This window comes from Manacus candei, unplaced genomic scaffold (genome assembly GCF_025592945.1).
Source record: "Manacus candei isolate 608988 ecotype Guabito, Panama unplaced genomic scaffold, ASM2559294v1 h1tg000076l, whole genome shotgun sequence".
NCBI lineage: Eukaryota > Metazoa > Chordata > Aves > Passeriformes > Pipridae > Manacus > Manacus candei.
Window position 1 is genome coordinate 11912868 of NW_026138124.1, and position 22947 is coordinate 11935814.

The 22947-nt window shown below is 38.8% G+C and overlaps 1 protein-coding gene across 5 annotated transcripts in view; it reads left to right on the forward strand.

Moving 5' to 3' along the window:
- PITPNM3 (PITPNM family member 3) overlaps positions 1-22947 on the forward strand; it is a 68526-nt gene that overhangs the window by 16464 nt on the left and 29115 nt on the right. For all 5 annotated transcript variants that reach the window (XM_051809932.1, XM_051809935.1, XM_051809933.1 and 2 more), the window contains 5 exons: positions 265-372; positions 11431-11478; positions 15760-15836; positions 17633-17868; positions 21930-22119. In XM_051809932.1, the coding sequence (XP_051665892.1) occupies positions 265-372; positions 11431-11478; positions 15760-15836; positions 17633-17868; positions 21930-22119 (659 nt within the window). The remainder of the gene's footprint in view (positions 1-264; positions 373-11430; positions 11479-15759; positions 15837-17632; positions 17869-21929; positions 22120-22947) is intronic.

The following is a 22947-nucleotide window of genomic DNA, read 5'->3' on the forward strand; positions in this document are numbered from 1 at the left end:
GACTGCTCAAGGTAAGAAAAAAAATTCGGTCCTCTCTTTTCCATTGTTTTCCTGCACACAATATATGAAGCATACAGGTTTGCTGTAGAGCATATGAGTAGGTAAAAAGCTTTCCTGGAGAGTCCTGCATATGGTACCCTGTTATCTATTCCCATTAGGAGCTATGCTGAGTGTTTATTTCTGTCTCAATTACTGGTTCTCACTCTGTCTTTTTTCTGTTGTTTGTCACAGCAATTTATTCTGTTCTCCTTTTTTCTCCTACAGAAGAGATGGTGGAAGGAAAAAGTGCCATTCTTATAGGCATGAGCCAGTGGAACTCAAATGACCTTGTTGAGCAGATAGAAACAATTGGGAAGCTGGAAGAAAATCAAGGTAATGTTTATCTTGCATTACGTATTTAGAGTTAATAAGAAAATCTGACTACTGAAGCAGTTAGTTGTCAGATATTACATAAATACTCTATAGAAATGTCATTTTACAGCATTCCATAGTTAAAAGATTTACATAGACATGTAAGTAGCATTTTAGTGCTGAGAAATGAGTTTCAAAGATCTCTTTCAGGAGGAAACTTTGATGGACCAGGTAATAAGAATTTATTGGCTTCAGTGGGAAATCAGTGTTGGACTCAACTCAACAACTTTGAGATAGATTACAAGACTAAAACTTATTTTTGAATGTATCCTTGTATTCAACATATGAGAAACTTGTTGTCACTGGGTTATTTTGCTCCTTAAAGTCAGCAAATTGTTTTCTGGAATTTCTGTAAGGACACCTTCCTGTGTATTTACAGCCAGTTGTATGTAAATATTTATGTAACTGTGTGCCACTGAAATGAATGGGAAATGGGCACTGATACACCAGTAAGAATCTGGGACCTAGGGCAAAGACCTAAGCAGTCTTAATTGTTACTTTGGCTCCTAAATTGCCTAGTTGTTTGAAGATTACCTTGTTGACTTCAGGAAAAAAGCCTAGCTTCTCCATCGGTGGCATGGGGCTCAGGCATAATGGTACTTGTTAATTAATCTGGCTTTTAAAAGAATTTGATGTACTTGGCCATTTTAGGAAGCTTCTCTTTATGGATTTGCTACATGTAGTCAATCCTGAAAATAGCTATGAACAGGTCTATTTTAGTGTACAGGTATATAAAAGTAATATTTATCTGAGTTACAAACTTCTTATTATCTATCATAAGAACTATGTATTTTGATAATATGTAAGTGACAGGTAGACACAATACATGCAGGTTATTTACAGTTGTTAAATAGGTAATTAGAGAAGAAAAACTGGTCAGTTTTGCATTTGCTTTTAGCGTGATATCAAGGCTTTGCTTACGTTGCTGGGTAACTTAATTAGAGATTTAGTAGCAATTTTTTAGATATAGCATAGATTACCTGTTGTAATGATGGCATTTTCTCTGCTACAGAGTAGCAAGAAAAATTAATACAGTGTTGCATCAATTATGAGTTAGTCTTCTAAATAACTTATCAAAACCCATCTGTCCTCATATTCTTGCAGAGATTACTTCTTGCAGAGCTGGCAAAGGTTTAGGGTCCTTTTTTTTTCATTTTAGCACCGTTTGCATGAGGGTGATTTTGTTTGGTTTTTTTTCACAGTGCCCTTTGTGTTGGGCACTAAGGAGAGAGTTGTAACAGACTGCTTTTAAGGGTTTCTGCTGTTCCGACACAAGGGTGATGAAGGGATCATTGTTTGCATTATGCAGTTGAATATCTGCAGAAAAGAGAATGTGAGACCTGGGGTTGCATGGGAGATCTGTGCAGAAACAAATGAAACAGTCCTCTGAGTTACACTCCATTCCTCCTCCTACACAGGGTTTCTGTTTTCATTTAAGCTAATTCTCTGCAAAAGAAAGAATTTTCATCTTTTTTTTTCCTTTGTTTCATTTCTGTTCACACACACTTGTTAAAAACTTTGAAACCAGTGTACCTGATCCAAAGCAGCCGATGAACTGACCTGTGCGAAGATATATTTACATTCTCATGCTGCAAGTGGCTTTTGGGTTACAGTTCATTGTGCTGAGTTGGACTGTTCTTAATAGAAACATCAGGCAAGGACTGAAGTTGGTGAGAACTGGGCTAGCACAAGTCTGAGCAAATGTTACATATACTGTATCTTGTTAAGCCAGAATGTGATTTCACTGTTTCAGCAATGCAAAAGAAAGTGGAATTCTGGATGTAATATGCACTCACATTTAGAATCTTCACTGCTCCACCTCTGCTAAATACATCAGATTTCTAAATAGGCAAGGCAGTGCATTTCCTTCTGTCCTCTATCACCTTATACTTACAGATTCAGTCCTGTTGATTAGCTACATACTGGTTTATTCCCTCCCTCATACACATGCTCATTTGTCTCTTCACGGAATTATCTGACAAATACTGATCAGTCATATCACACTGTTGTTAGTGCAGATAATTGTACCGTGCTTTTGTTATAGCTTAACAAGACTGAATAGTGTTACTGATTAGCAATTTTAAAAAAGTCTGTGATTAGCAACATCATATACAAACAAAAAAGGCAAAGAGGGAAGGAGGAGGACATTGGAAGGAAGACTGTCTTCTGTTCCACAATAAAAAGCTAATTTAGCCTTAGCCCAGTTGTTTATTGTAAAAACCTAAAAGTTCAGCTAAAGCTGGTTTCTCTTTTTGGTTTCTTTTCCAAGGGTACTTCACTTGTTCAATGAAAAGATGTGAAGAGTATGGTTTGCAGATTCAGGGAAACTCCCTCCCCATCTGGATTTACTTGGGGCTCTCAGAGAATGATGAGTTCATTGGTGTTGGTTCCAGAGAGCTTTGGTACAATTCAGCCAGTCTCTAGGGCCAGTGATTTTGCTACGTGCCCGTGCAGAGAGCAGAGCACTGCTTCTTTTTCATGGTTTGATAAGTTGATTAATAAAGCACATTATTATGGACTCTTTCAACAAGTGAAGATGTATGAGAAGATGGAGTATGCTCTGGGCAGAGCCAAATACCCACTGGATGCTTTTTATTTAAGTAATGCTACTGTTCCAGTGTGAGACAAAGAAGATCTTCAGGAACTTTGTAAATTACAAGTATGTAATTTAGTTCGATGATTGATTCTCAGTGAGTACAACTGAGAGCGCTTGTCCAGTGCAACCTTTCTTATCAGAGGTAGAAATAAGTATTTGGGAGCAAACTGGCAGCAGAATGTAAATTTATTGAGTTTTCACTTCAGCAAATAACAAACAGCAATCAAGCTGAATTAAAAATTTGTACAGCTGCATAAATTATGTTGATGCAGATGCTTTCTTTGTTGTAGAACAAAAGCTTTTTTACACATCATAGCCATGCATTTAAATTCACTCCTAATGCAAAGTATCTGTCCATTACATTAAGGAAAATTGCATGTACTAAGCACTAGGGACAAATTCAACCTGCTGGATTTCAGTGCTTTGCATATCCTCCAGCTATCGTGAGATCATATCCTTATTTTAAATATATATTTTTAGTGTTTGTGAGGTTGAAGGTGTTGGTTTGTTTCTGTACTCCTGACAAAAGCAGCTGGCATTTTCTGGATCGTGCCATAGAGAAAGCTGCTGTGCATAAGTTTGTGCAAGCTACATTGTGACTCCAGACCTCTTTTTTTTTTTTACCTGATCTGGTAAAATACACAAGCTTTAAGGGTTTTCTTGTGCTGAGTTTCTCGTCTGTGGCTGCCTGGTTTTCTGCCTGTCTTCAGTGAGCCAACAACTATTGCTGGACAGCTCCAATTCTTGACCATTTTACCATAAACGTTGGGACAAGCTATATTTCATTACAGTTGCTGAATATAATTTCATTACAGTTGTTAAGTTTGCAAAACCAAGATTTCAGAATTTAGCAAATGCCAAACTTGAGATCTTAATGCAATCTTTATCAATCTCCTTTGTCTATTTGCCCCAACACACTGGTTTTAATTACTCGGTAGTGTGATAGGAATGGATCGTGTATGTGACGGGTTTACTTACTGTCCTTGACGTGTAGAAAGAGAGGTTTTGTCTTTAGCAATGGAGAAATCCTGAATGAAAGTTTGTCTGGCAGTAAATAGAAAGTACTTGTACATCTTTCTTGTCTGTGAAGAGTTTTTTCCTACGAAAGCTTCCCTTAAAACTTTAGAGAGATATGAAGATGATCTTCAGGAAAATGGATGTGTGAGGAGGAAGGTTGAAGTGGTTTGTTTTAGATTAAGTATTAAAATTACAGTAGCAGGATATTTGCAGTAATATGAATTTGTGGGGTAGTTGAGGGAAAATAGGTAATTGGCATGGTTTTGTTTGGTTTTTATTTCTTCTAAGGAAAAGAAATTTGCATCTTTGTGACAGAACTAGATAATATCTGAAAATTGGTGTGTGCAATTTCTGATATTTTTGACTGTGTATTCTTACTCAACTTGTGGTTCAGAGGAGCACATAATTTCTGTCTTTCACCAGAAGATGTACTTAATCATAGAATGATTAGAGTTGGAAGGGACCTTAAAGCCCATTCTCCTTGGCCCTCCTTTTGTTACTGTTGAATTTGTAGAAAGCATTTTTTGTTGTCTTTTACAACAGTAGCCAAACTAAGTTCTAGTTGGGCTTTGGCCCTTCCAATTTTCTCCGTGCATAACCTCACAACAGCCTTGTAGTCCTCCCGAGTTGCTTGCCCCTTCTTCCAAGGTGATGTGCTCTCCTTTTTGCTCTGAGTTCAAGCCAAAGCTCTTTGATCAGCTGGACTGGTTGTCTTCCCTGCCGGCATGACCTGCCTTTTCCAAAATATAAACATTATGAAAACCCCCACATGCACACACAAAAAAAGTGAAATGGGCAACCCCCCAGTGAATCTTGACTGTTTCTTTGGTTTGAAACTTAATTTGTTAAAAAAAAGGAGGAGGTATGCGGTATTTTTGTAGAAAATAATGTAAACAAGCAAGCAAACAAATAACAATGTAATGCTGTAATAACCTTGCCACAAATGATGACTATTGATTTAATACACACTAATTAAATTTTAAGAGCCATTAGTCATTTTTGCAGCAATATGCTACTATTTTACTCTACAAGTTCAGCTAATTGAATTAAAATGTTTCAAATGAGGATGAATTCTCAGGTAGGCAATTGACAAAATGCAATTTGATTTTTCCTTGTTTAAAACATAACTGACTGTAAAATGTATGTGAAATTCACTTTTCCTGTGCTTCGTATGCCACACATACAGACTGATGGATTGCTTTACTGGTAACCAGCAAAATAGATGGACATGATCAGCTTTCACAACTGGAAATTTTCATATGAGGTGAGTGAAAGGCCTTTCTTGGTCCCATTGCACAAGACTAGGTTACACAGATCTTTTCATCTTTTAATGAATCGACTGTCTATGTGGAAAATAGTGCTAATGATAGTATTACTTTCTTTCTGGGACTCATTTGAATTGTTGATTTAGATTAAACTTTTATTCTTCGCATCCACCCCATTACAGGATAGTGGTTTGAAGCTGGGAGGTGCTTACTGTTGGGCAAGTTGTGTTGAGTCTGTGTATGAAAATCTGCAGTTCCTGCCCTTTCTGTACCTCCTAGGACTGAGCTATTCAATTTCTACCAATTATTTTTTTTTAAATGAGAAGTTTTGTGTTACACAGTAGACCATAAAATGCTGTTGAATTTGTCGCATGCACTATGACTCCCCACCATTTCAGCTATTCTTTGTAACTCCCCTTTAAAAAAATACTTCCTGAGATTTTAAGTACAGCAAGTGCATAGCTGAGTGATGATTTTTTTTTTGCAGTCTGATATCTTTTGGATCTCATCTTTCCCATATAGTTAAGGGGGAATAAAAGGCTGGTTTATATGTGAAGCAGCCTGGTTTTGAGAAGTGTCAGGGGCAATTTCCTGTTGATTCCCTCAACTGCTCTGTCTGTTCTCCTGTCATGATATCCGGAAGGCACTGAACAGAACTGGAAGACTAGAATAACATTTTTGGTTAAGGTTAAGATTAAGTTTAATATACATCTGTAGAGTAAGCTAATTTAAATAAAATTGTAGAATATCTCAAGTTGGAAGGGACCTATAAGGATCAAGTCCAACTCCCTGCTCCTCACAGGACTACCTAAAACTAAACCATCTGACTACATGGCAGGGGCTTGGAACTCGATGATCTTCAAGGTCCCTTCCAAACCAACCCATTCTGTGATTCTATTGTTCTATGACTAAGAGCACCATACAGTTATACTATTATATTTCACACTAATTTGAAACAAGCATTATTACAGCAATTTTATGCTTCCAGGAAATGTGTAGCAGACATCCTGTGATTGCAGCACTTTTTGACACCAGTACGTTGTGATCCTTGGCAAAGACTACTGTAAAGAGTTACCCTACTGAATAAACTGGACTTACAGCAGTAAAAGGGAAAGCAGAGTCTATCCTAGTAGCTTTTAGCAGAGAGTTACTTCATAGAAGGGTTGATCAGCCATTGTCTGCTTCCACACTGTACACTGGGCACCCTTTGGTGCTGACATTGCATTTCCAAAACCTTAGGATTCACAATAGCTTTTGTTGATCTACTTGGAATTCATGTTTTCTGTTGTCTTGTGTGCAGAAGGCTGCTATAAAGACTTAAGTTGATGACAGTGATTCTCCTTCTGTTTTGAGAGAGTTAGGTTTGGTTTTGAGTGGACTGAGCACAAGGACCAGCTTTTCAGAGTGCACTAAGCTCCCAAAAATTGTCCTGGGCATTCAAGAGCATTAAGCAGGTACGAAAATGTGTTTGTGCTTGTCCCAGACCTCTTGAACCTCTGGTTAGGCTAAAGTAATGCACAAGGTAAGAAAATACCAGTCAGAAGGGTAGGATACACTGACAGCTGCTGCAAAGATTTACTCTGGTCTCACCCTGTAGTGGAAGGTGGAGGAAAGCAAAGGAGAAAGTAATTGCTCTTTTATTATTTTTTAGGGCATAAACAGTTTTTAATTTGGCTATTTAACAGTATTGCTTTATCTTTCCATCAAATTAAGAGTCTGTCCAGTCATCTGTTATGAGAAACATTGATGTGAGAGAGAAGTAATTAATCAACTTCAAGCGATCTGTCTTCATCAGACATTTAACTAGGTTGTTGTAAAATACGTAAAAATACTAAGTGTAAGAGGAAAGTTTAGCTACATCACTCTTCAAGTTGATGTTTTTGTGGAAGGGGAAAGACTTTGTAGTCTGAAAACCATCTATTGTTTTTTGTGAAATGAAGTTCATCTCGTTTTAAGTAAACAATAAAGGTCGTAGAGTGTTTAAATATGTACATAAGGTGCTTGGTTAGGAATAAAGCAGAACCTGCAGCTCCCTGTTCAACGGTTACATGCACTTTTGGCAAGGAAAGCTGCTTAGGTGCTAGCAATCAGCCCTGAGTTAACTGCAAAGTATGGCAGGAATGCAGCTGCTAAGGTAATTTTTTTCAGGAAAGATCGGATTTTTTTCTCTCGTTATCCTTCCTTGTATAATTTGTATATTTGCGTGATCTTCCTTTACAATAATGTCAGATATGTATATTTCTTTCTCAATTATTTCCTGTGTATAAAATGATTCACTGTAATTCTATGCGAGTCTTGTTTTGTTCAATTTTGTAATTCTAATGTTTAAAATAAAAGTTAATTTTTTTTATTAGATCAAGGGAATACAGAGAAAATATTTCAACTATGCCAACTTGACTGTGAATTAGCATTCTCCACTTAAATGGGAATGGTTAAATTTTTGCATTGCATGGTTTAGACTTTTTGTTAAGATACTTGTCAGTTGTAATGTGGATACTAACCCACAGTATCTGAAATTACGAGCTATGTTGAGTTGGATCCATTAAACTCCCACAGGAAACCAGGGTTTCTGTGTAAGACTGGTGCAGGCTGAGGTGTCTTTGAATTGTTCATCTGGTCTCATTTTTCACTGGCTCACTGGTGTACCCTTTGGTACACCTGCCATGCCATGTGTCTCAGAGGTTCTACAACATTTATTCAATGGTCAAAACACTCAGTATAACACAAAAACCTCTACACCCTCATGACTGCTAATAGTGAGTTTTACCTTCTACTAGTGGTTCTCCTTCTCTCTCTTTCTCTCTCCTCTGAGGGCTGCCTTGCCTAATTTTGTCCACTGTGAATGTTCTGTGTAAACAAACTGCTCTCTTCCTTCCCCCCAGCAGCATGTGATTTACCTCTCCTTGTCATACCCTCCTGGACTCATATAATTAATTAAAGGGTGGTTTTACATAACTGACTGTAGTGTTTATGCTGCTGTTAAGTTTATTGCAATAGCATCTGCTGCCTATTAATGTGAAGAATGGCAAACAGAATATTTGGCTTAGTGGATAGTGAAAGGGAAGGATGAAAACTACAATAGTCATCAGCATTCCAAAACACATCAGATGGCTCATACAGAGAACAGATTTTACTTCTAGCAGCAGGTTTTAGAGAGAAGCGGTGGATTGGATTTCTGCAAATTATCACTGCTAGCAGTTTATAGTAGGGCAGGTTACCAGTGTTGTGCAACTGCCATAATTTAATTTTCTGATGCTGTATGTTCTAGAATACAGCTCAGCAATTGTATGCAGAGTGGAGGAAGTTTAAACTGGCTGCTGAGATATTTTTTAGCTGAGGACTGAGTCCTGCTGCAGAGAGCATTGCTTTCCTTGCAGTCCCTCCCTTTTCCTTTTTCAATCTGCATTAAGATCCAGTCCAATGGTGAAATCAGCATGTGTTCTTGCATCAGTTTCTTTGGGCCTAGAGTTTCCCTGGCTGCCATTCTCATCCAGAGGGTCATGCCATCTGTAGGTATATTGCCTCCTTTCCTCTCTCTTTATTTTCCCAAGTTTGACATAACTGTCCACACACCAGTTTTAAATTTGCCAGGTATTTTAAAAAAAAATTACCAAAACAGATTTTTCTATTCAGAAGTTAATTTTTATAGTATTCTTGCTGAGGCAAGAATGTTCTAAAGTGGAGCATGAACGTTGTTTGTTCCAGTGGTCTGGTTATGTTGTTACATGAATTCAGATGATTAGAAGACAGAAAATTGTGTGCCATAAAGCCTGTTGGCACTCTTGTAGCCAGTACTGCAAGACTGAATATGTGGGGGAAAAGAAAAGAATAATCCCCTGGACACCTCCCTGGTGCTGAGGTACACAACTGTTCTGCTGTGCTGGCCTCTGACACTGATCCCATTATCGATGTAATCCCAGGCAAGAGCAAAATGAGAGACAAGAGTTGTACAAAATGCCCTCTGACATCTCAGGAACACAGCTACATGAATGAGAAATGGCTACAGGTCTGCAAATCTACATGTATGTGTAATGGCAATGTACCATAGCATGACACTAAAGGTAACTTTGTGAATCTTATTTTTACCTACGGTTGCTTTCTCTGGTGAGTAGATATGTTTATTTCTACTGGTGTTAGCAATCCTTTGTGGGAAAGCAAAGTGGCTTCTATTCTGGTTTCAACGTTGCCCAAGAAACTGCTTGCTAATTTTGTTTTAAGTAGCATACAAATAGAGTAATTGCAGATCATCTTTCAATTCCAGGGCAGAGAAGTGACTTTTTTTTCAGAATCTGTTAAATCTACTGTGAGATGAAAAATGTGGAACAGGCACAGTAAGATGTACTGAAAGGCTTAAATGTACATGTTAAAAATGTGCATGCAAAGTTGAAATTTGTTAGTAAGGCTTTAAAAAAAAGACACTGTCTGTTTCTTAAACCTACCAAATAAAAATGAGTTTTAGTTCTGTAGTGGAAGTGTCTTCACCTTCTGTCTGTTCTTTTGAGAAGGAGAGTTCCTGTCTGCACAGCCATTCAGAGCTGCCATGGAAAGGAGTTTTCTTCGTGAAACACGTTGTTTTCCATGTTGTAATTAGTGTAAGTGTGTATACAAGCTCTTCAGAAGGCTGGTCTGTGCTCATGGAGACCCGGTTTTTGCTTTTAGCTCTCACATTCCTGAGAGTTTCACACATTCATCCCAAGGCGGTGACTGATGGCTGCTTTGCCTCAGCAATGACTGTCTCTGTGAGCTATTGCAGTTAATATTTCTTCCCTAATAAGTTGAAAGCAGGTAACAGTTGTGACCCAAGCTCTTTGTCAGAACAAGAGTCTGTGAATTGTCCTGGTGAGGAACTGAAAAGGAAAGAGATAGTATGTGAAATTTGGAAAGTAGCTAACTCAAATAATTTTTGTTCTTCAAAAGTGAAGTACAGTAGTGTACTACAAGTACTGCTTGCACAAAGAATGGACAAAAGCAGATTTCTTTGCTGTATATTGAAAGCCTGTCATTTTTTCTTTTCTTTTTACTCTCTTGGAAACCAAGTCAATTTGATAGCTGGGGAATCTGAAGAAAAAGAGAATAGTTTCAGAGTTCTTATTCTGTACTGCTGCGTCCATCAGAGGAGTAAAACATTATTGTTAGTTTTTATATATTAACCCTAGTTGCATTTAGTGTGACAGCATTTAAAATTCATGAGATGAGGAACAATGCTTACAAGTTCTTTAGTCTTCTTAAGGCACTGGGCAGAAGCTTTCATTTGAACACATGAAAAATCAGTGGGCAGGCGATGGCAGGACGTGCGCTGTTTTATTCCCCTATCCTGAGGTGCCACCAGCTTCCCTGGTGCTTGTCATTTGCAGTCTGTTCTATGTTGCCAAACCACGTAACAGAACATGGTCTCTGCTGTTGAGTCAGCTGTGCCCCAGCAGCTGATGCTGTGTCTGTGCATATACTCAAGGGGTAGGTAGGCTCCAGGAAAAAATGTTACTGGGCCTCTGAAGAAGGAATCTAGAGAAGGGATTGAGAGACCTGTGTTCCCATCCCAACTCTGATGATAGATGTAGGCTGATGTGATGCCTTTTTGCTTTGGTTTCTCTTGTGGTGGAATGATGGCAAAGATGTTTACCCTCCATGGTAGAAATGGCTGGAGTGCTGTAGGAGGACTTTATCTACAGAAAGAACCTTTATTCCCATGTTCTTGTGTCTCGGTATGTTAGGTTTTTGTATTTAGATCTGAGAAAATCCCTTTGTACTTGCAACTTTCTTTGGATGGGTGGACTGTGGGAGGGAATGGAAGGACAGAAACATTCTTTAAAAAGCTGCTAATTAAATATTTGGAATAGGAATCTGTTTTGTATTGCTAGGTAAATTGTGCCATTTCTTGGTTAGAGATTCAGTGGCTAATGCTGCAGGTTATCAAATAGATTGAATATAAAGGGTAAAATCTAGCTTCAAGGCTAACCACTTTGAACAGATTACAGCAGTTGTCAGGGGTGTCATATGCTGAGCTATTCCCACTGAAGCCAATAGGGGTTATGGAAATCACCATAGTGGTCAGTTGCAAAATATTTACTGCAACACAGTAGAAAAAGTAAAGAGTTCATGTAAAGTGATTTTAGTTTACATTGTGGTTTCTTCCTTTTGCAGGTGAAGAGTCTGCGTTTTGCTCATCTGGCTTTCTGCAGGAAAAACAATGTGAGTTGAAGGTGTTCTCATTTTTCTTTGTACTGAGGCTGTTCAGTAACTAGAGATAGTAATAGAGTAGACTTGTTAACCAAGTGATCTGTTACCTTGAGAAGAAAAATGCATGTGGAGGGACTAGGATTCTTTTAAGTTTTATTTTAAATTTAATTATTTTCAATATGGATTATGAAAATGTACCAAAAAAGTGCCTCTGACATTATTTAGCACATTAGTACCTTATAGTATTGGCTGGAGTGGCAGAAGTAGAGCACTGGAGGGCGAAGCTGCTGTTGTACGCAATAACTCATACAGGACAGTACAACATGGCTGGATTTGGAGTGTAGGAGCCTTCAGTGCTTTGTTCTCTGGACTTCTTTCTCCTGTCTCTGCTTAAGGAGGTGCAAGAAGTGTTGCTGTTAAAATTTCTGAGTGCTATAGGAGTAAAAAGTAGTGCCAAGCCTGGTGTTGCTAGGGTTCCTTTGCTACTGGTGCCAAGCTTCAGGGAGTCTATTTACATGTGGCTCTGCTGTTGGTCTTTCTGTGCTTTTGCATTGCTTGCTAAAGAGCAGGAATTGACTTACAGAAATGCATGGTGTTAATGTTCATCACAGTTCTCTCTGGGAACAATTGTCCATTGCCTTCCTGGAGTTCAGTCTGTTCTTTATTCCTGCAGCTGTGTTTATAAGCACATGCTGTCACTCTGTGCCAACCCCTTCCCTTTTGGAAATCATATTTTTCCCATCTGGCTTGGTCTGATAAGTGGAGCTGGGGAGCACTTGGAGTTAAGATCCTTGGCTAACCCTGTGTGTTTCTTCTTCTCCAGTGCTCTGTAGTAGTCATGTACAAGATCTGGTAGTGTATGTGTGTAAGACTCATTCAGTGCAGAAGTCATGGAAGTTAACATAGGCACCATCTTATGTTGTGGCTTCCAGAGCAGGATTGGGCTCAGTGACACGTGCCATTATTTTCCTCTAAACAGTGCAGTTTGCAAAACTGCATCTGCAGTGTATTACGGGATTCTTTGTCATTTGTTAATAGAAAACATATGTCACAGCCTTCATGTGAACATATTTCTTATGACGGATTTATCATTATGAATGACTAGTAATAGCACAGCAGATGGCAGGAACAGCATCATTTCTCATGGGAGCGCAATCATGGGAATAGCAGTTTTCTTTTGGGACTATCAGCACCTTATGCTTTGTAGCTAAAGCAAGTTCTTTTTTTTTTTTAATTTTAAATTTTTCCCTAATTAACATGACAAAGCATTAGGGATATTTGAAATGGTCTGTGGGGAGAAAAAAAAAAGAGGACCTGGCTTGATTCTTAGTATGGATTTGAATTGTACCTCATGATCTCAGAAGTTTGGGAATGATCATATGAATTCTATTCTCTTAGATTCAGGGGACTCACTTACTTTTTTGGTTGTGTATTGAACTGATCCCTTTCATGGCTGCTTTGGGGTCTTGAATCACTGTCCAAGCTCTTCCTTTCACCTCGCTCTCCTCTCGTGCTGATCTTGAGATCTGATGCACTCCACATGAGGAGACTGTTTGAGCCATGAGTTATTCAGGCGAGGCTGTAGACACACAGCTTGCTTGGTGCCTAAGTCACTGGTGAATGCTTATATGTGTGTGTATAAATACATACTTACGTAGCAATTCCAGTGGCAATTTGAGTCTAAAACAATCCCTGCCAGATACACTGGCTTGGTGGTATCTGCGTAGCAGTGTGTGCTTCTGTCTGCAGAAATACTTGAATAGATCTCTTCCCTTGTCATAAATTAGTTGGCTTAGATGATAGCCACTGTTCCTGGCTGTTGACTCCTAGACTGAAAAGCAGTTTCTGTATTGGGGTTGCATTTAATTTAGGATTGTATGCTGTCATCCTTATAGTTCAGCATCTGATAAGCAATAGGCAAGTGTTACTTTCTGGTTTTACTCACCTATTTCATGTTAATTCGTTTTGATACCACATGTTGCCAAGAGCCATTTAACTACATAGTATGGTTCGCAGTGAGCTGATACATAGTCCTGACAAAAAATGCTCAGTAGTTCCTGCTGTTTTTTTATAATGCAACCTTATGTTTTAAATGGCATCAATTGATAATCTCCCAAAAAATGGAACTTATAAATTTCATACTGTTGACGTAGCTTTTTAATAATGAGATCAGCATTAAATCGCAGAGAGTTCCAGAAAGCAATTGCATTTAGTGGAAGCTCAGGGTTTATGGGTATATGATGTCTCTGTTGGATTTGCTTTCTGGTATTTTGTTTTTTGTTGTGGTACCCTTTTATTTTATACAAGTATTGAATGACTAATACCTTAAATCCTTGCTTGTCAGAAAGGCAATTTTAAATATGGAGAAATGTAGACACAGAGGCTAAATAAATTTCCAGTGACTCTTAAGGAATGATGTTGGTAGAACCTGCTCCTAATGCAGAAGAGAAGAGTGTTGAGAATTTGTTTTGGACTAATTTCAGTGCTTTTAGAATAACCTGACCAGACCTTGCTTAAGCAATGTTCTTGGTGAACACTGTCTTAGGGTCTGACAGACTGCCTGTAAACAAATGGAGTGAAACCACAAAGAGGATATGAACTCCAAATGCCAAGAAAAAGTAAACTGAGTCATCTATAGCATTGTGCGGTGTATTTGTTTTCTTCTGGCACACTGGAAGAAACAGAGGAAAAGGTGTCTAGATCCCAAAAGCTGTCCGTTATCTACTTTGTATTATTATTTAGTACAATCTTCTCTCTTTAGCTCCTAAAACTTGTATCTGTCATAGAGGGAGGAAGGCCTCACAATTTCTCTAGGAACAACTAATCTTTGTGAGATGAGTGGAATTTTAGGGCTGCAACACTGCAGTCAGCTGAAATTTTAAATTACAAATTTCTGCTATTGTGATTCAGGATGGTTTCAAACCCTTCCTCTTCCCCACATGAGAGGGAGGAGGAATTGTTACAGGGATAGAATTCGCATCTTGTCTGGAATTCCGTCAGTTGACAGAAGAGTAAAGCACATTTGCCCTCCCCAAGGAACTGACCACCGCAACATTTGCTAATCAAATTTCATCTTACAGCTGTTTCCCAGGTAACATGCAGCAGTAGAAAAAAATACTGCATTATGAGGAGATCAGAAAGAGCCTGTAGTGGTTCTCTTCAATGACTGAAAAAACACAGTGCAAAACAGAAAAAGTGGATAGTGCTATATCAACTTCTTTTCTGTCCTTATGCACAGAGAAGATTTGTTCAGAGGGCAAGCCTTTTCATAGCCAGTTATAGAAGTTATAGAATAGAATATTTTCAAGTGGAAGGAACCTACAATGATCTTGTCCAACTGCCTGACCACTTCACAGCTGACCAAAAGTAAAGGCATATTATTAAGATTATGGTCTAAAAGCCTCTTAAACACCAACAGGCTTGGGGCATTGACACCTCTCTAGGAAGCCTGTTCCAGTGTTTGACCACGCTCTCTGCAAAGAAAAGCTTCCTAAGTTTTGTTTCCCGAGGCAAGACAGTGGAAAATCTCATGGTCTTAAAGCTGATATCAGGAGTGTTCCACTGCTTAGAGCAGGCTGCTGCCCAGCCAGTCTGCCCAAAGAGCAGACAGGTGGGCCTTTTGGTCTGTTTGGTCATGTTCTGAAGTCAAGGCAGAGACTTTCATTGTTGTTGTTTCATTTTCATTGTTGTGTTTATAATTGAGGACTTGCAGGCGTGATCCTGTTGTGAAATGGTATTAGCAAAGAAATGTGTTTTTCTCTGCAATATCACTTCCTATTTTTCAGGTTACAGGACTTTTTGAGGAGAAATTGTCTTTTGCTCTATGGTCTGTTACTTCTATTTTGCATCATGGTAATGGAGCACTGCAGTTACTTAATCGAGTTGCCTAGGTAGTCACAGAGGTTTGTGGAAGAACTGCATCCTGAAAGTCTTAATTCACTTGCCTATATATAGGAGTTTAGTGATATTTAAGACATATCAGAGTACCTAAGATACCTGTATGGGATGAGCAGAACCTCAGGTGACCTCTTCTACTACTGCTTCAGGAAGACACAGATCAACAGCAGCTGTACTGGTACTACACACCTCTGTATAAGGACCTGAATCCTGTTCTGAATGTTGCTGTTAAGAATAGAAGAGTCTCTAATATTGTGTATTTTTCTGTTTGTCCACAGGATTGCCTGTGAACTGAACTTTCTGTCTTGAAATTAGAAATGTGCCTTACACATAGTTGTCTGTAAAAGATGTGGTAGACAAATATTTATATGACCAATATGCCTCTTTTCCTTTCAGGTGAATTATATAGAGCCTCTTTAAGAAAACAAAGGTTCCCTGCACAAGGTAGTGTTGAAATACACGAGGACAATGAGGTAAGATTATTTCCTAAAACAAACTGTGATTTCTAAAGAGAAGACATGTGGAATACTCTAATATTGTATTATGGAATTATAAACTCATTTGATGGCTTGGTGTGTCTTTCCCTTGTTCGGTAGGTGCACATGCAATCACTGAAAATCATCACAAGCTTTTTAGACACTGGAAATACTTAACTTAGGTGGAAATATGACCCAGTTCTCTGAAGAGAAATTGTTATATCTGCTTAGTACTTGAGTGGAAGTGCAGGTTCTTTGAAGCAGATTCAGCAGCACTCATGAAATTGATAATAACACAGTTGTCTTTTTTTAGAAGCAGGAAAGAATCTAAACAAGTTGTGGTCCTTCCAACAAACTGATTAAAGTCCTCTGTCCACACATAGGACAGGTAATGGAAATGTCCACTTTTACGTTTTTGAAGAATTCCACTCCTACTGAAAATTATGACAGTCGTTGATTGATTTCAATCCAGCTGACTAGCCCTTGAGCCCCTTGTCTCAGTCATGACTGAGCTACTGCTGAGAGGCAAATTAATTTCATTCCATTTGAGTCTTCCTATGAAAGATACCAGTTAAATCCAACTGAGAGACCCATTTCGAAGTTTTCAGTTCCACCAACCCATCAGCAGTGCTGCTTATTTACAAGCAGGCATTGGTCGTGGAAGGAACTACTCTTACCTTTTAATGGGAACTAAATTGCTCTTCTGAATAACTGGAATGGAACCATATGGAGAGGGATGGAATAACTTACAATTCTTTCATTTTCAACCATATCTCTGTCACCATTATACAAGTGCTAAAGTTACCAATTTCTCTTCATTCCAGAACTTAAGAATAAAGTGTCCAGAACATTGCCTGATTCTCAGTGAATCACCCAATCTAGCAATTAACAGTCCTTAGACAAGTACAAGAAATAATGCTGTTTTTTTAGTTGTGTGTTTGTATTTGGTCAGGAACTAGAAGTCTTCAGGAATCGTGTGATCCAAAGTGAAAAGAAAATGGTAGTCAAGATTTAAAAACAAAAAGTCTAATCTTTTAATATATTACTCAGTTCTTTGAATGCACATAACTCTCAGGGGATAAAGAGGAAAAAAAATGTGGAGTTGTGAGACATTCAAAATGCTTTTCCAGTCTTAAGTAGAAAATATCTTGTTTATTCTGTGAAGCTGGTTATTGTCTGTGCATATTCACATGTTCATAAATTTATTGGTGAGTTTTATGGATATAAGCAATGATAAATTTCTTTACTTTTCCAGTAAGTGTCTGGGTAAATTACCCCCATCTTTCGTTTTAATAAGAAGCTGCAGTCTTCAAGAAGCTGAGGTAGCTGTATCATCTGCTTCTGCTGGATGTTTTCACTGGCAGAGAAATTTGGCTTTTTAGAACCTTTGATGATTTGAATGAGAACCCTGCCAGTAAACGAAGCAATCGTTCAGGACACCTAGACAGATGATTGCTTAGACTGCCTGTGGAGGTTGAAATTCTTCTCCGGTCTCAGAGTATTTAAAGTAGCTTTTGATGTACACAAAGCTGCTTTAATCTTTGGTCTGAAACCTACATCTGTGCTGCAGGGTTTTTTTGTCAGAGCGTAGTGGGCTCTACATGGGTCAGACATACTTGAATTAAATGGAACGTGGGGCATGCACACACACCCCCCTTCCAGTGAAGGCAAATATCACAAAATGATCACAGTGGGGGTGGGAGAAAAAAAATCACTGCTAATGTTGACACCAGGTATACCAACAATGTCCATAAAAATGCTTCCTCCCTTTTTATTCCCTGTTTTTTTCACAGGAAGGAGTTCAACACCAGAACTGCAAAACTCATGTGTTAATTTTGATCCTACATGGAGGGAACATCTTAGACACTGGAGGTGGGGACCACAGCAGCAAGCTGGCAGACATCAACACCTTCAGTTCTGTGTTTGAGAAGGTTACCCGAGCCCATTTCCCTGCCTCTTTGGGCCATATCCTAATGAGACTTGTTCCCTGCCCAGCAATCTGTTCAGCAGCTTTCTCTCTTGTTTCCAAGTAAGTTGATTTAAATTTTCCTGATATTTGGCTTTGCATTGTGGTTTTGAATGGCTTTCTGTGACCTGTCTTTTTCATAATGAAGTGTTGCAAGTCCTTCTTAATCTTTTGCTGATTGCAAGACTTGGAATGATTTTTCATCCTTTTCTAAGTGGATGAATTTGTTTTAAAAACCACTTATTGTTGGATGTATCCATTTCAGTAGCTACTCTTCCTACATGCTTTTTCAGTCTTGGAATTCAGTCACTGAATGAGAGAACGTTTTCAGGTAACATTTCTTTCCTTAGAGATATTTTCCTTGACATAAATGCTTTCAATGGCATGATAGAGAAGGAAGAAAGAAACACATGCTCTTGGACTGCTTCAGCTCTTCTACAAGTGCAGACCAGAATTAACTGGTGAACTCTGGTGAGGGGAGGAGACAAACAGATTTTTCTGATTTCTATTTTTCTAAGCAGAAAGAAACTTCCCTTTGTTTTGTCTGGGACTTCCCAGTCCAAAAAACTACTTTTACAGTCTTTTTTGTTGCAGTATAGTGCCTAGGGTTACATTTGAAGCTCATGTAGAGCAGAAAACCCTGCAGAAGAGTTGAGGAGGTCTACAACCCTGTTTTGGGCTATAAGATCCAGGAATGGTGACGCCTGCTGTCCAGATGTCAGACTTAGATGGGAGAGGTGGAGAACACATTAAAGTTCTGAAATACTAGCTGGACTTAAAACTGTGACAGGCATATAGGAGGAAGAGGTGCCAGGATGCAGACCAGACTGGTGGAAGTTGTGCCTGACTGTTTGCATCAAGGGGGAGGGAATACGCAGAAACAACCAGGAAAGAAGTGTGTGCATGTCCAAGGTGCTGCCCTGTAAAGCAAGAGAAATTATAGAAGAGGAGGTGAAACATCAAAGAGTGTTTGGAAGATCACCCTTGCCCATTTGGGCCATTGTTTAACAAGCTTTTTTTCCTCTTTACCCCTTGAGAGTTACATGCACTGAAAGAACTCAGTGTCCCTTTGTTATGTCGTAGTGCGGTGCCTGCAGGTCTCAGCTGTCTGGAGGAAAAGCTGCTGGAGCAGAAGGAAGAGTGCGTGCTGGCAGCCCAAATGAATACAACTTTGACTTTCTACCTCTGTTTCTTTATTTCCTCTTGTTGCAGCACACAGTATCCAACCAGAGTTAAAAACACCATCCTGGATGTTTGAATTTCCTATAGAATCATTCTGAGCACTGGCATAACATTGATATTGCAGTGGTATGTTCTTGTGTGGAGCTGCTTGACACGTACCCATTTGGGGCTGACAGAAGGAGAGATAATTCTCTGCTCTCACATTTCTGCAGCTTCATGCCAGCAGCTTTCATAGCCAGAACTCCAGAATGCAGTTGTGGAACATAAAGTTGTGGTAAACATTCCCTTTAGCAAACTGTGGTGGAGGAAGAGTAGTTTTAATTACTGTAGTCTTTCACTGAGGGTGAGCCAGATGACTGACTAAGCAGCAATACAAGATTTCTTTTTTGTTTTGAATGTGGCCTCTGTTTTCTGAAGATGCACTGTGAGTGTGTTCCAAGGTAGTACAGCCTGGTGTTTACCTTGGCATAGGTTTTTAATTATGCTGTGCCTGTGTGCAGAGTGCCCAGGTTCAGAGGGATTCTACTGGAAGTTTTTATGTGAATGTACCTATGCAGTTTTCTCTGCCTTGCAAATAGTGGCTTAAAGGAAAGGGATCTTTCAGGGCAAAATCATTCCATGTAGTAAATGTTTTGGATTGTTTAAACTGGTCTTTTCCCATCTACTCCCGTCATTTCAGTTTCCTCTGTCTCTCATATAAATCAAAAACACGTTCTTTATGTAACCTGTGTAAATTTAAAATGGCTCTATCTTTGTGGCTAAGAACAAAAAGAGTTTAAAACTAAGGCACATTCTTGTTCCAGATAGATGACTTTCAAGCCATTTCTTCCCTTTTCAGGGAGAAAAATATGCCGGAGTGGATCAACTGTTATGCTTTTTATAGCATATGGTTTGATGAGCATACATTGATTCACACCTCAGAGTAAAGCTTCTGAATTATAGAATAATCAGCCAAACTGGAGGATAATCATTGCAAATTTAGAGGGAATGGGAAGGAGAGAGAAGGAAAAAAAGGCCAAAACAAAACATGTTTAGGAAGCAAACACTTTGATGCTTTTCTTTCTTTTTTTTTTTTTTATCCTGAAAACAGTGGAAGTAAATGCGTATTCTGGCATTCAGAAACAGCAATAGCAAGTCTCTAGGACTGACAGCATGGAATGCAGATAACCGAAGCATAATTGGAAAAAAAATGTTGTGCGATAGTTATCCAAACAAATGTTACCATATGATGATTTCCCTCTCTGCTTTCTCCTGTTTGTCTCAGCTTCAGCACTGATACTCAGCATGTCCCCTCTGACAAACAACTTCATCTCTTCCATACACTCTTTCAGTGGTCTGGATGTTTCTTCCCTTTGTGTTGTGTCTGCTATAACAATGGAGGTCTCTGTGGCTAAAGATTTACAATAAAATACATTGGAATTAAAAAAACCACACCCTCATTTCTAAGCCAGGTAGCGGTGATTAATTGCCTTGACAATAATTGTTCTATTTCAGTTTGATCTATATTGCTTTAGCTATGGGGGAAAAAAAACAATAAATTGCCAGCTGTTTGCTTTTCCATCAGCTCTGGTTTGTATGGTTCTCTTTTGAATATTGTTCGCATTTTATTTTTATTATAAAAACATATGCAGGTATATTTTTCCATTTCAAACATTCATTTAATAAACTTTTTTTCCTCATGTGTTTGTCCCTTTCCCTTTCTGAGGTGTTATCTGCCAATTTTATTAGTAAATGAAACTTTTTTTGTGGGTTTTGAAGATGCAGTTTTAATTTCTGAGAATTAGTATTCATAACTGTATATCTGCTGTGCATTTGGATGATCTAATCAGCTGGTAGAATGAAGCCGTGTTAATTGACAGAGCTTGGCAGACCAACTGAGCACAAGGACATAGAAACTATTATACTACTTTGGATGAAAAATACCAAATCACTGGAGTGCTTCAGGCAGAGGCAAGTGTGGAAAAGCCCAGTGAGGCTCGGGACATGAACACACACCAGCAAATCTTCTGTTCTTCCTCTATTACCTTGGTAATAGTCTCAAGGATGGGAGTTTTAGCAAAGACACAGACTAAATACATTTCAGGCAGCTTGCTTTTAAATATTGTGATAACCCACCAAGTTCCCAAAGAAAGTGAATACAAAATACTGTTCAAGTTGCCTGTCTGTGGCTTTGGATGAACTTCGGATGTGCTAAATTATCCAAAATACTTCTGACTTTCCTTTAACCTCTAAAGGACAGTCAACTTACTGTAAGAGAATCTGGCACACACTGACGTGCCTTCCAGCTTTAGCTCTCTGTGAGTTGTCTTCTCCACTCATCAGTAAAAATCAGTCAAGACATAATCGGCAAATTTACTGAGAAACTTGCAGGGTGCACATCCAAGCTAAAGTAAAGCTGCTGTTCTTCAAATTTGAGCTTCTGTTTTTGATTGGGTCACCTTCTGTTTGCCAGGTGTTACTGTGCAAACGTTTGCTGTGATTTCAGAATGTGTGCAACTTTCTTTCATCTTTTTGAAAACATGGGTCACTGGGAAAAATGTCTTTATGTGCTTTTGAACAGTACACCTGATGCAGTTGTGTTCTAGGAAACAATATTCTATTGTGATGGTTGGATCCTGCTCTCTGATGTAGTAAGTTGTTATATGGGGGGAAAAAAAGGCTGAAATGTAATCATGTCGTTGCCATTCTAAATTATGTCTACTTGTATGTGGCACAGTAGTATCAAGTAGTTTAACTACAGAAAGGCCTTCTAGTGTAATCTCATTCAACTAAAGCAGTAACTCCTTGATTTTTTTAAGCAGTTGAATTCTGTGAGAAAATGATCCTTCCTTTGTTCTCTCATTGTGAACTGCAGTAGCCCAACCCATTTCTGTTAATTACCATTCTCTAATACTGTGTGCTGGCTCTTGCAGTTTTCCTGATAATAACATGTCTTTCTCTAGCCTAAATCCCTACAGCTATGATGAGAGCTGTCTCAGCAGCAGTGAAGACCACATCCCACTGGCTGCCTTGCCTTTGCTGGCTGTTTCATCCCCTCAGTACCAGGATGCCGTTGCCATGGTGATCAGCAGAGCCAATCAAGTTTACAACGAGTTTCTCAAATCTACAGATGGGGCTGGTTTTAATGGACAGGTAGGACTGTTTTCTCTTAGATCGAATGAAAATTCCTTCAGAGCAAGGCTGTTTCTTTTTAAGCCATTGTATTGAGGGTTTTGAGTTATGTGTGTGAGATAATGCTGCAAATATGATGAATGAAAGTTAGCATGGGATCATCTATTCAAAATACCTTCTCAGTGCCCAGCACAAGAAAGACACTTCTGGAATCCTGTGCACTATCTAACGTGGATTTACGCAGCCGGTAGAAGATTATATACCTTTCCCCACAAGCATTTTGACCTCTAAGCTCTTACTAAGTATTGCTATGGCGTGGTAAGTGGGATATGCTGAGCAGTGAACAAGCATGGCAGCCCAAGACAGATGATAATCTGTGTTAATGAGTTCTTCACACATCTGCTATAGCTGATGAAAAAATTGGGGGACCTTTAAGATCATAAGAAGTCCAACATTTAACTATTGTTACTTCTTTTTTTGCCTCCATCACAGTAGTAATAAAAAAAAAATTCACAGTAGAGAAACATGGAAGACAAATACTCAGTTGCCAGCAGCATTGCATATTTCCTGTATAACTCTGAGGGAAGTCATGCAGTTTTTCTGTTGCAACCCACACACCAGTGAAGTCACCCAGAGGTTTCTTCTGACTGACACGTCAGTTGCTGTTCCTGCTTCGCCATCTTTAGACTACAAAAAAGTACTTTCCCACTTCACGTAGGAATACGATATTGATACTGTGTAAATTACTGAAATTATTTTGCACTGGGACCATCTACATAGCCAGAAATGTGCACTTAAGTGCAGTGACCTTCACACTACAGAAAAAGAAAGAAAATACATTTAATATAT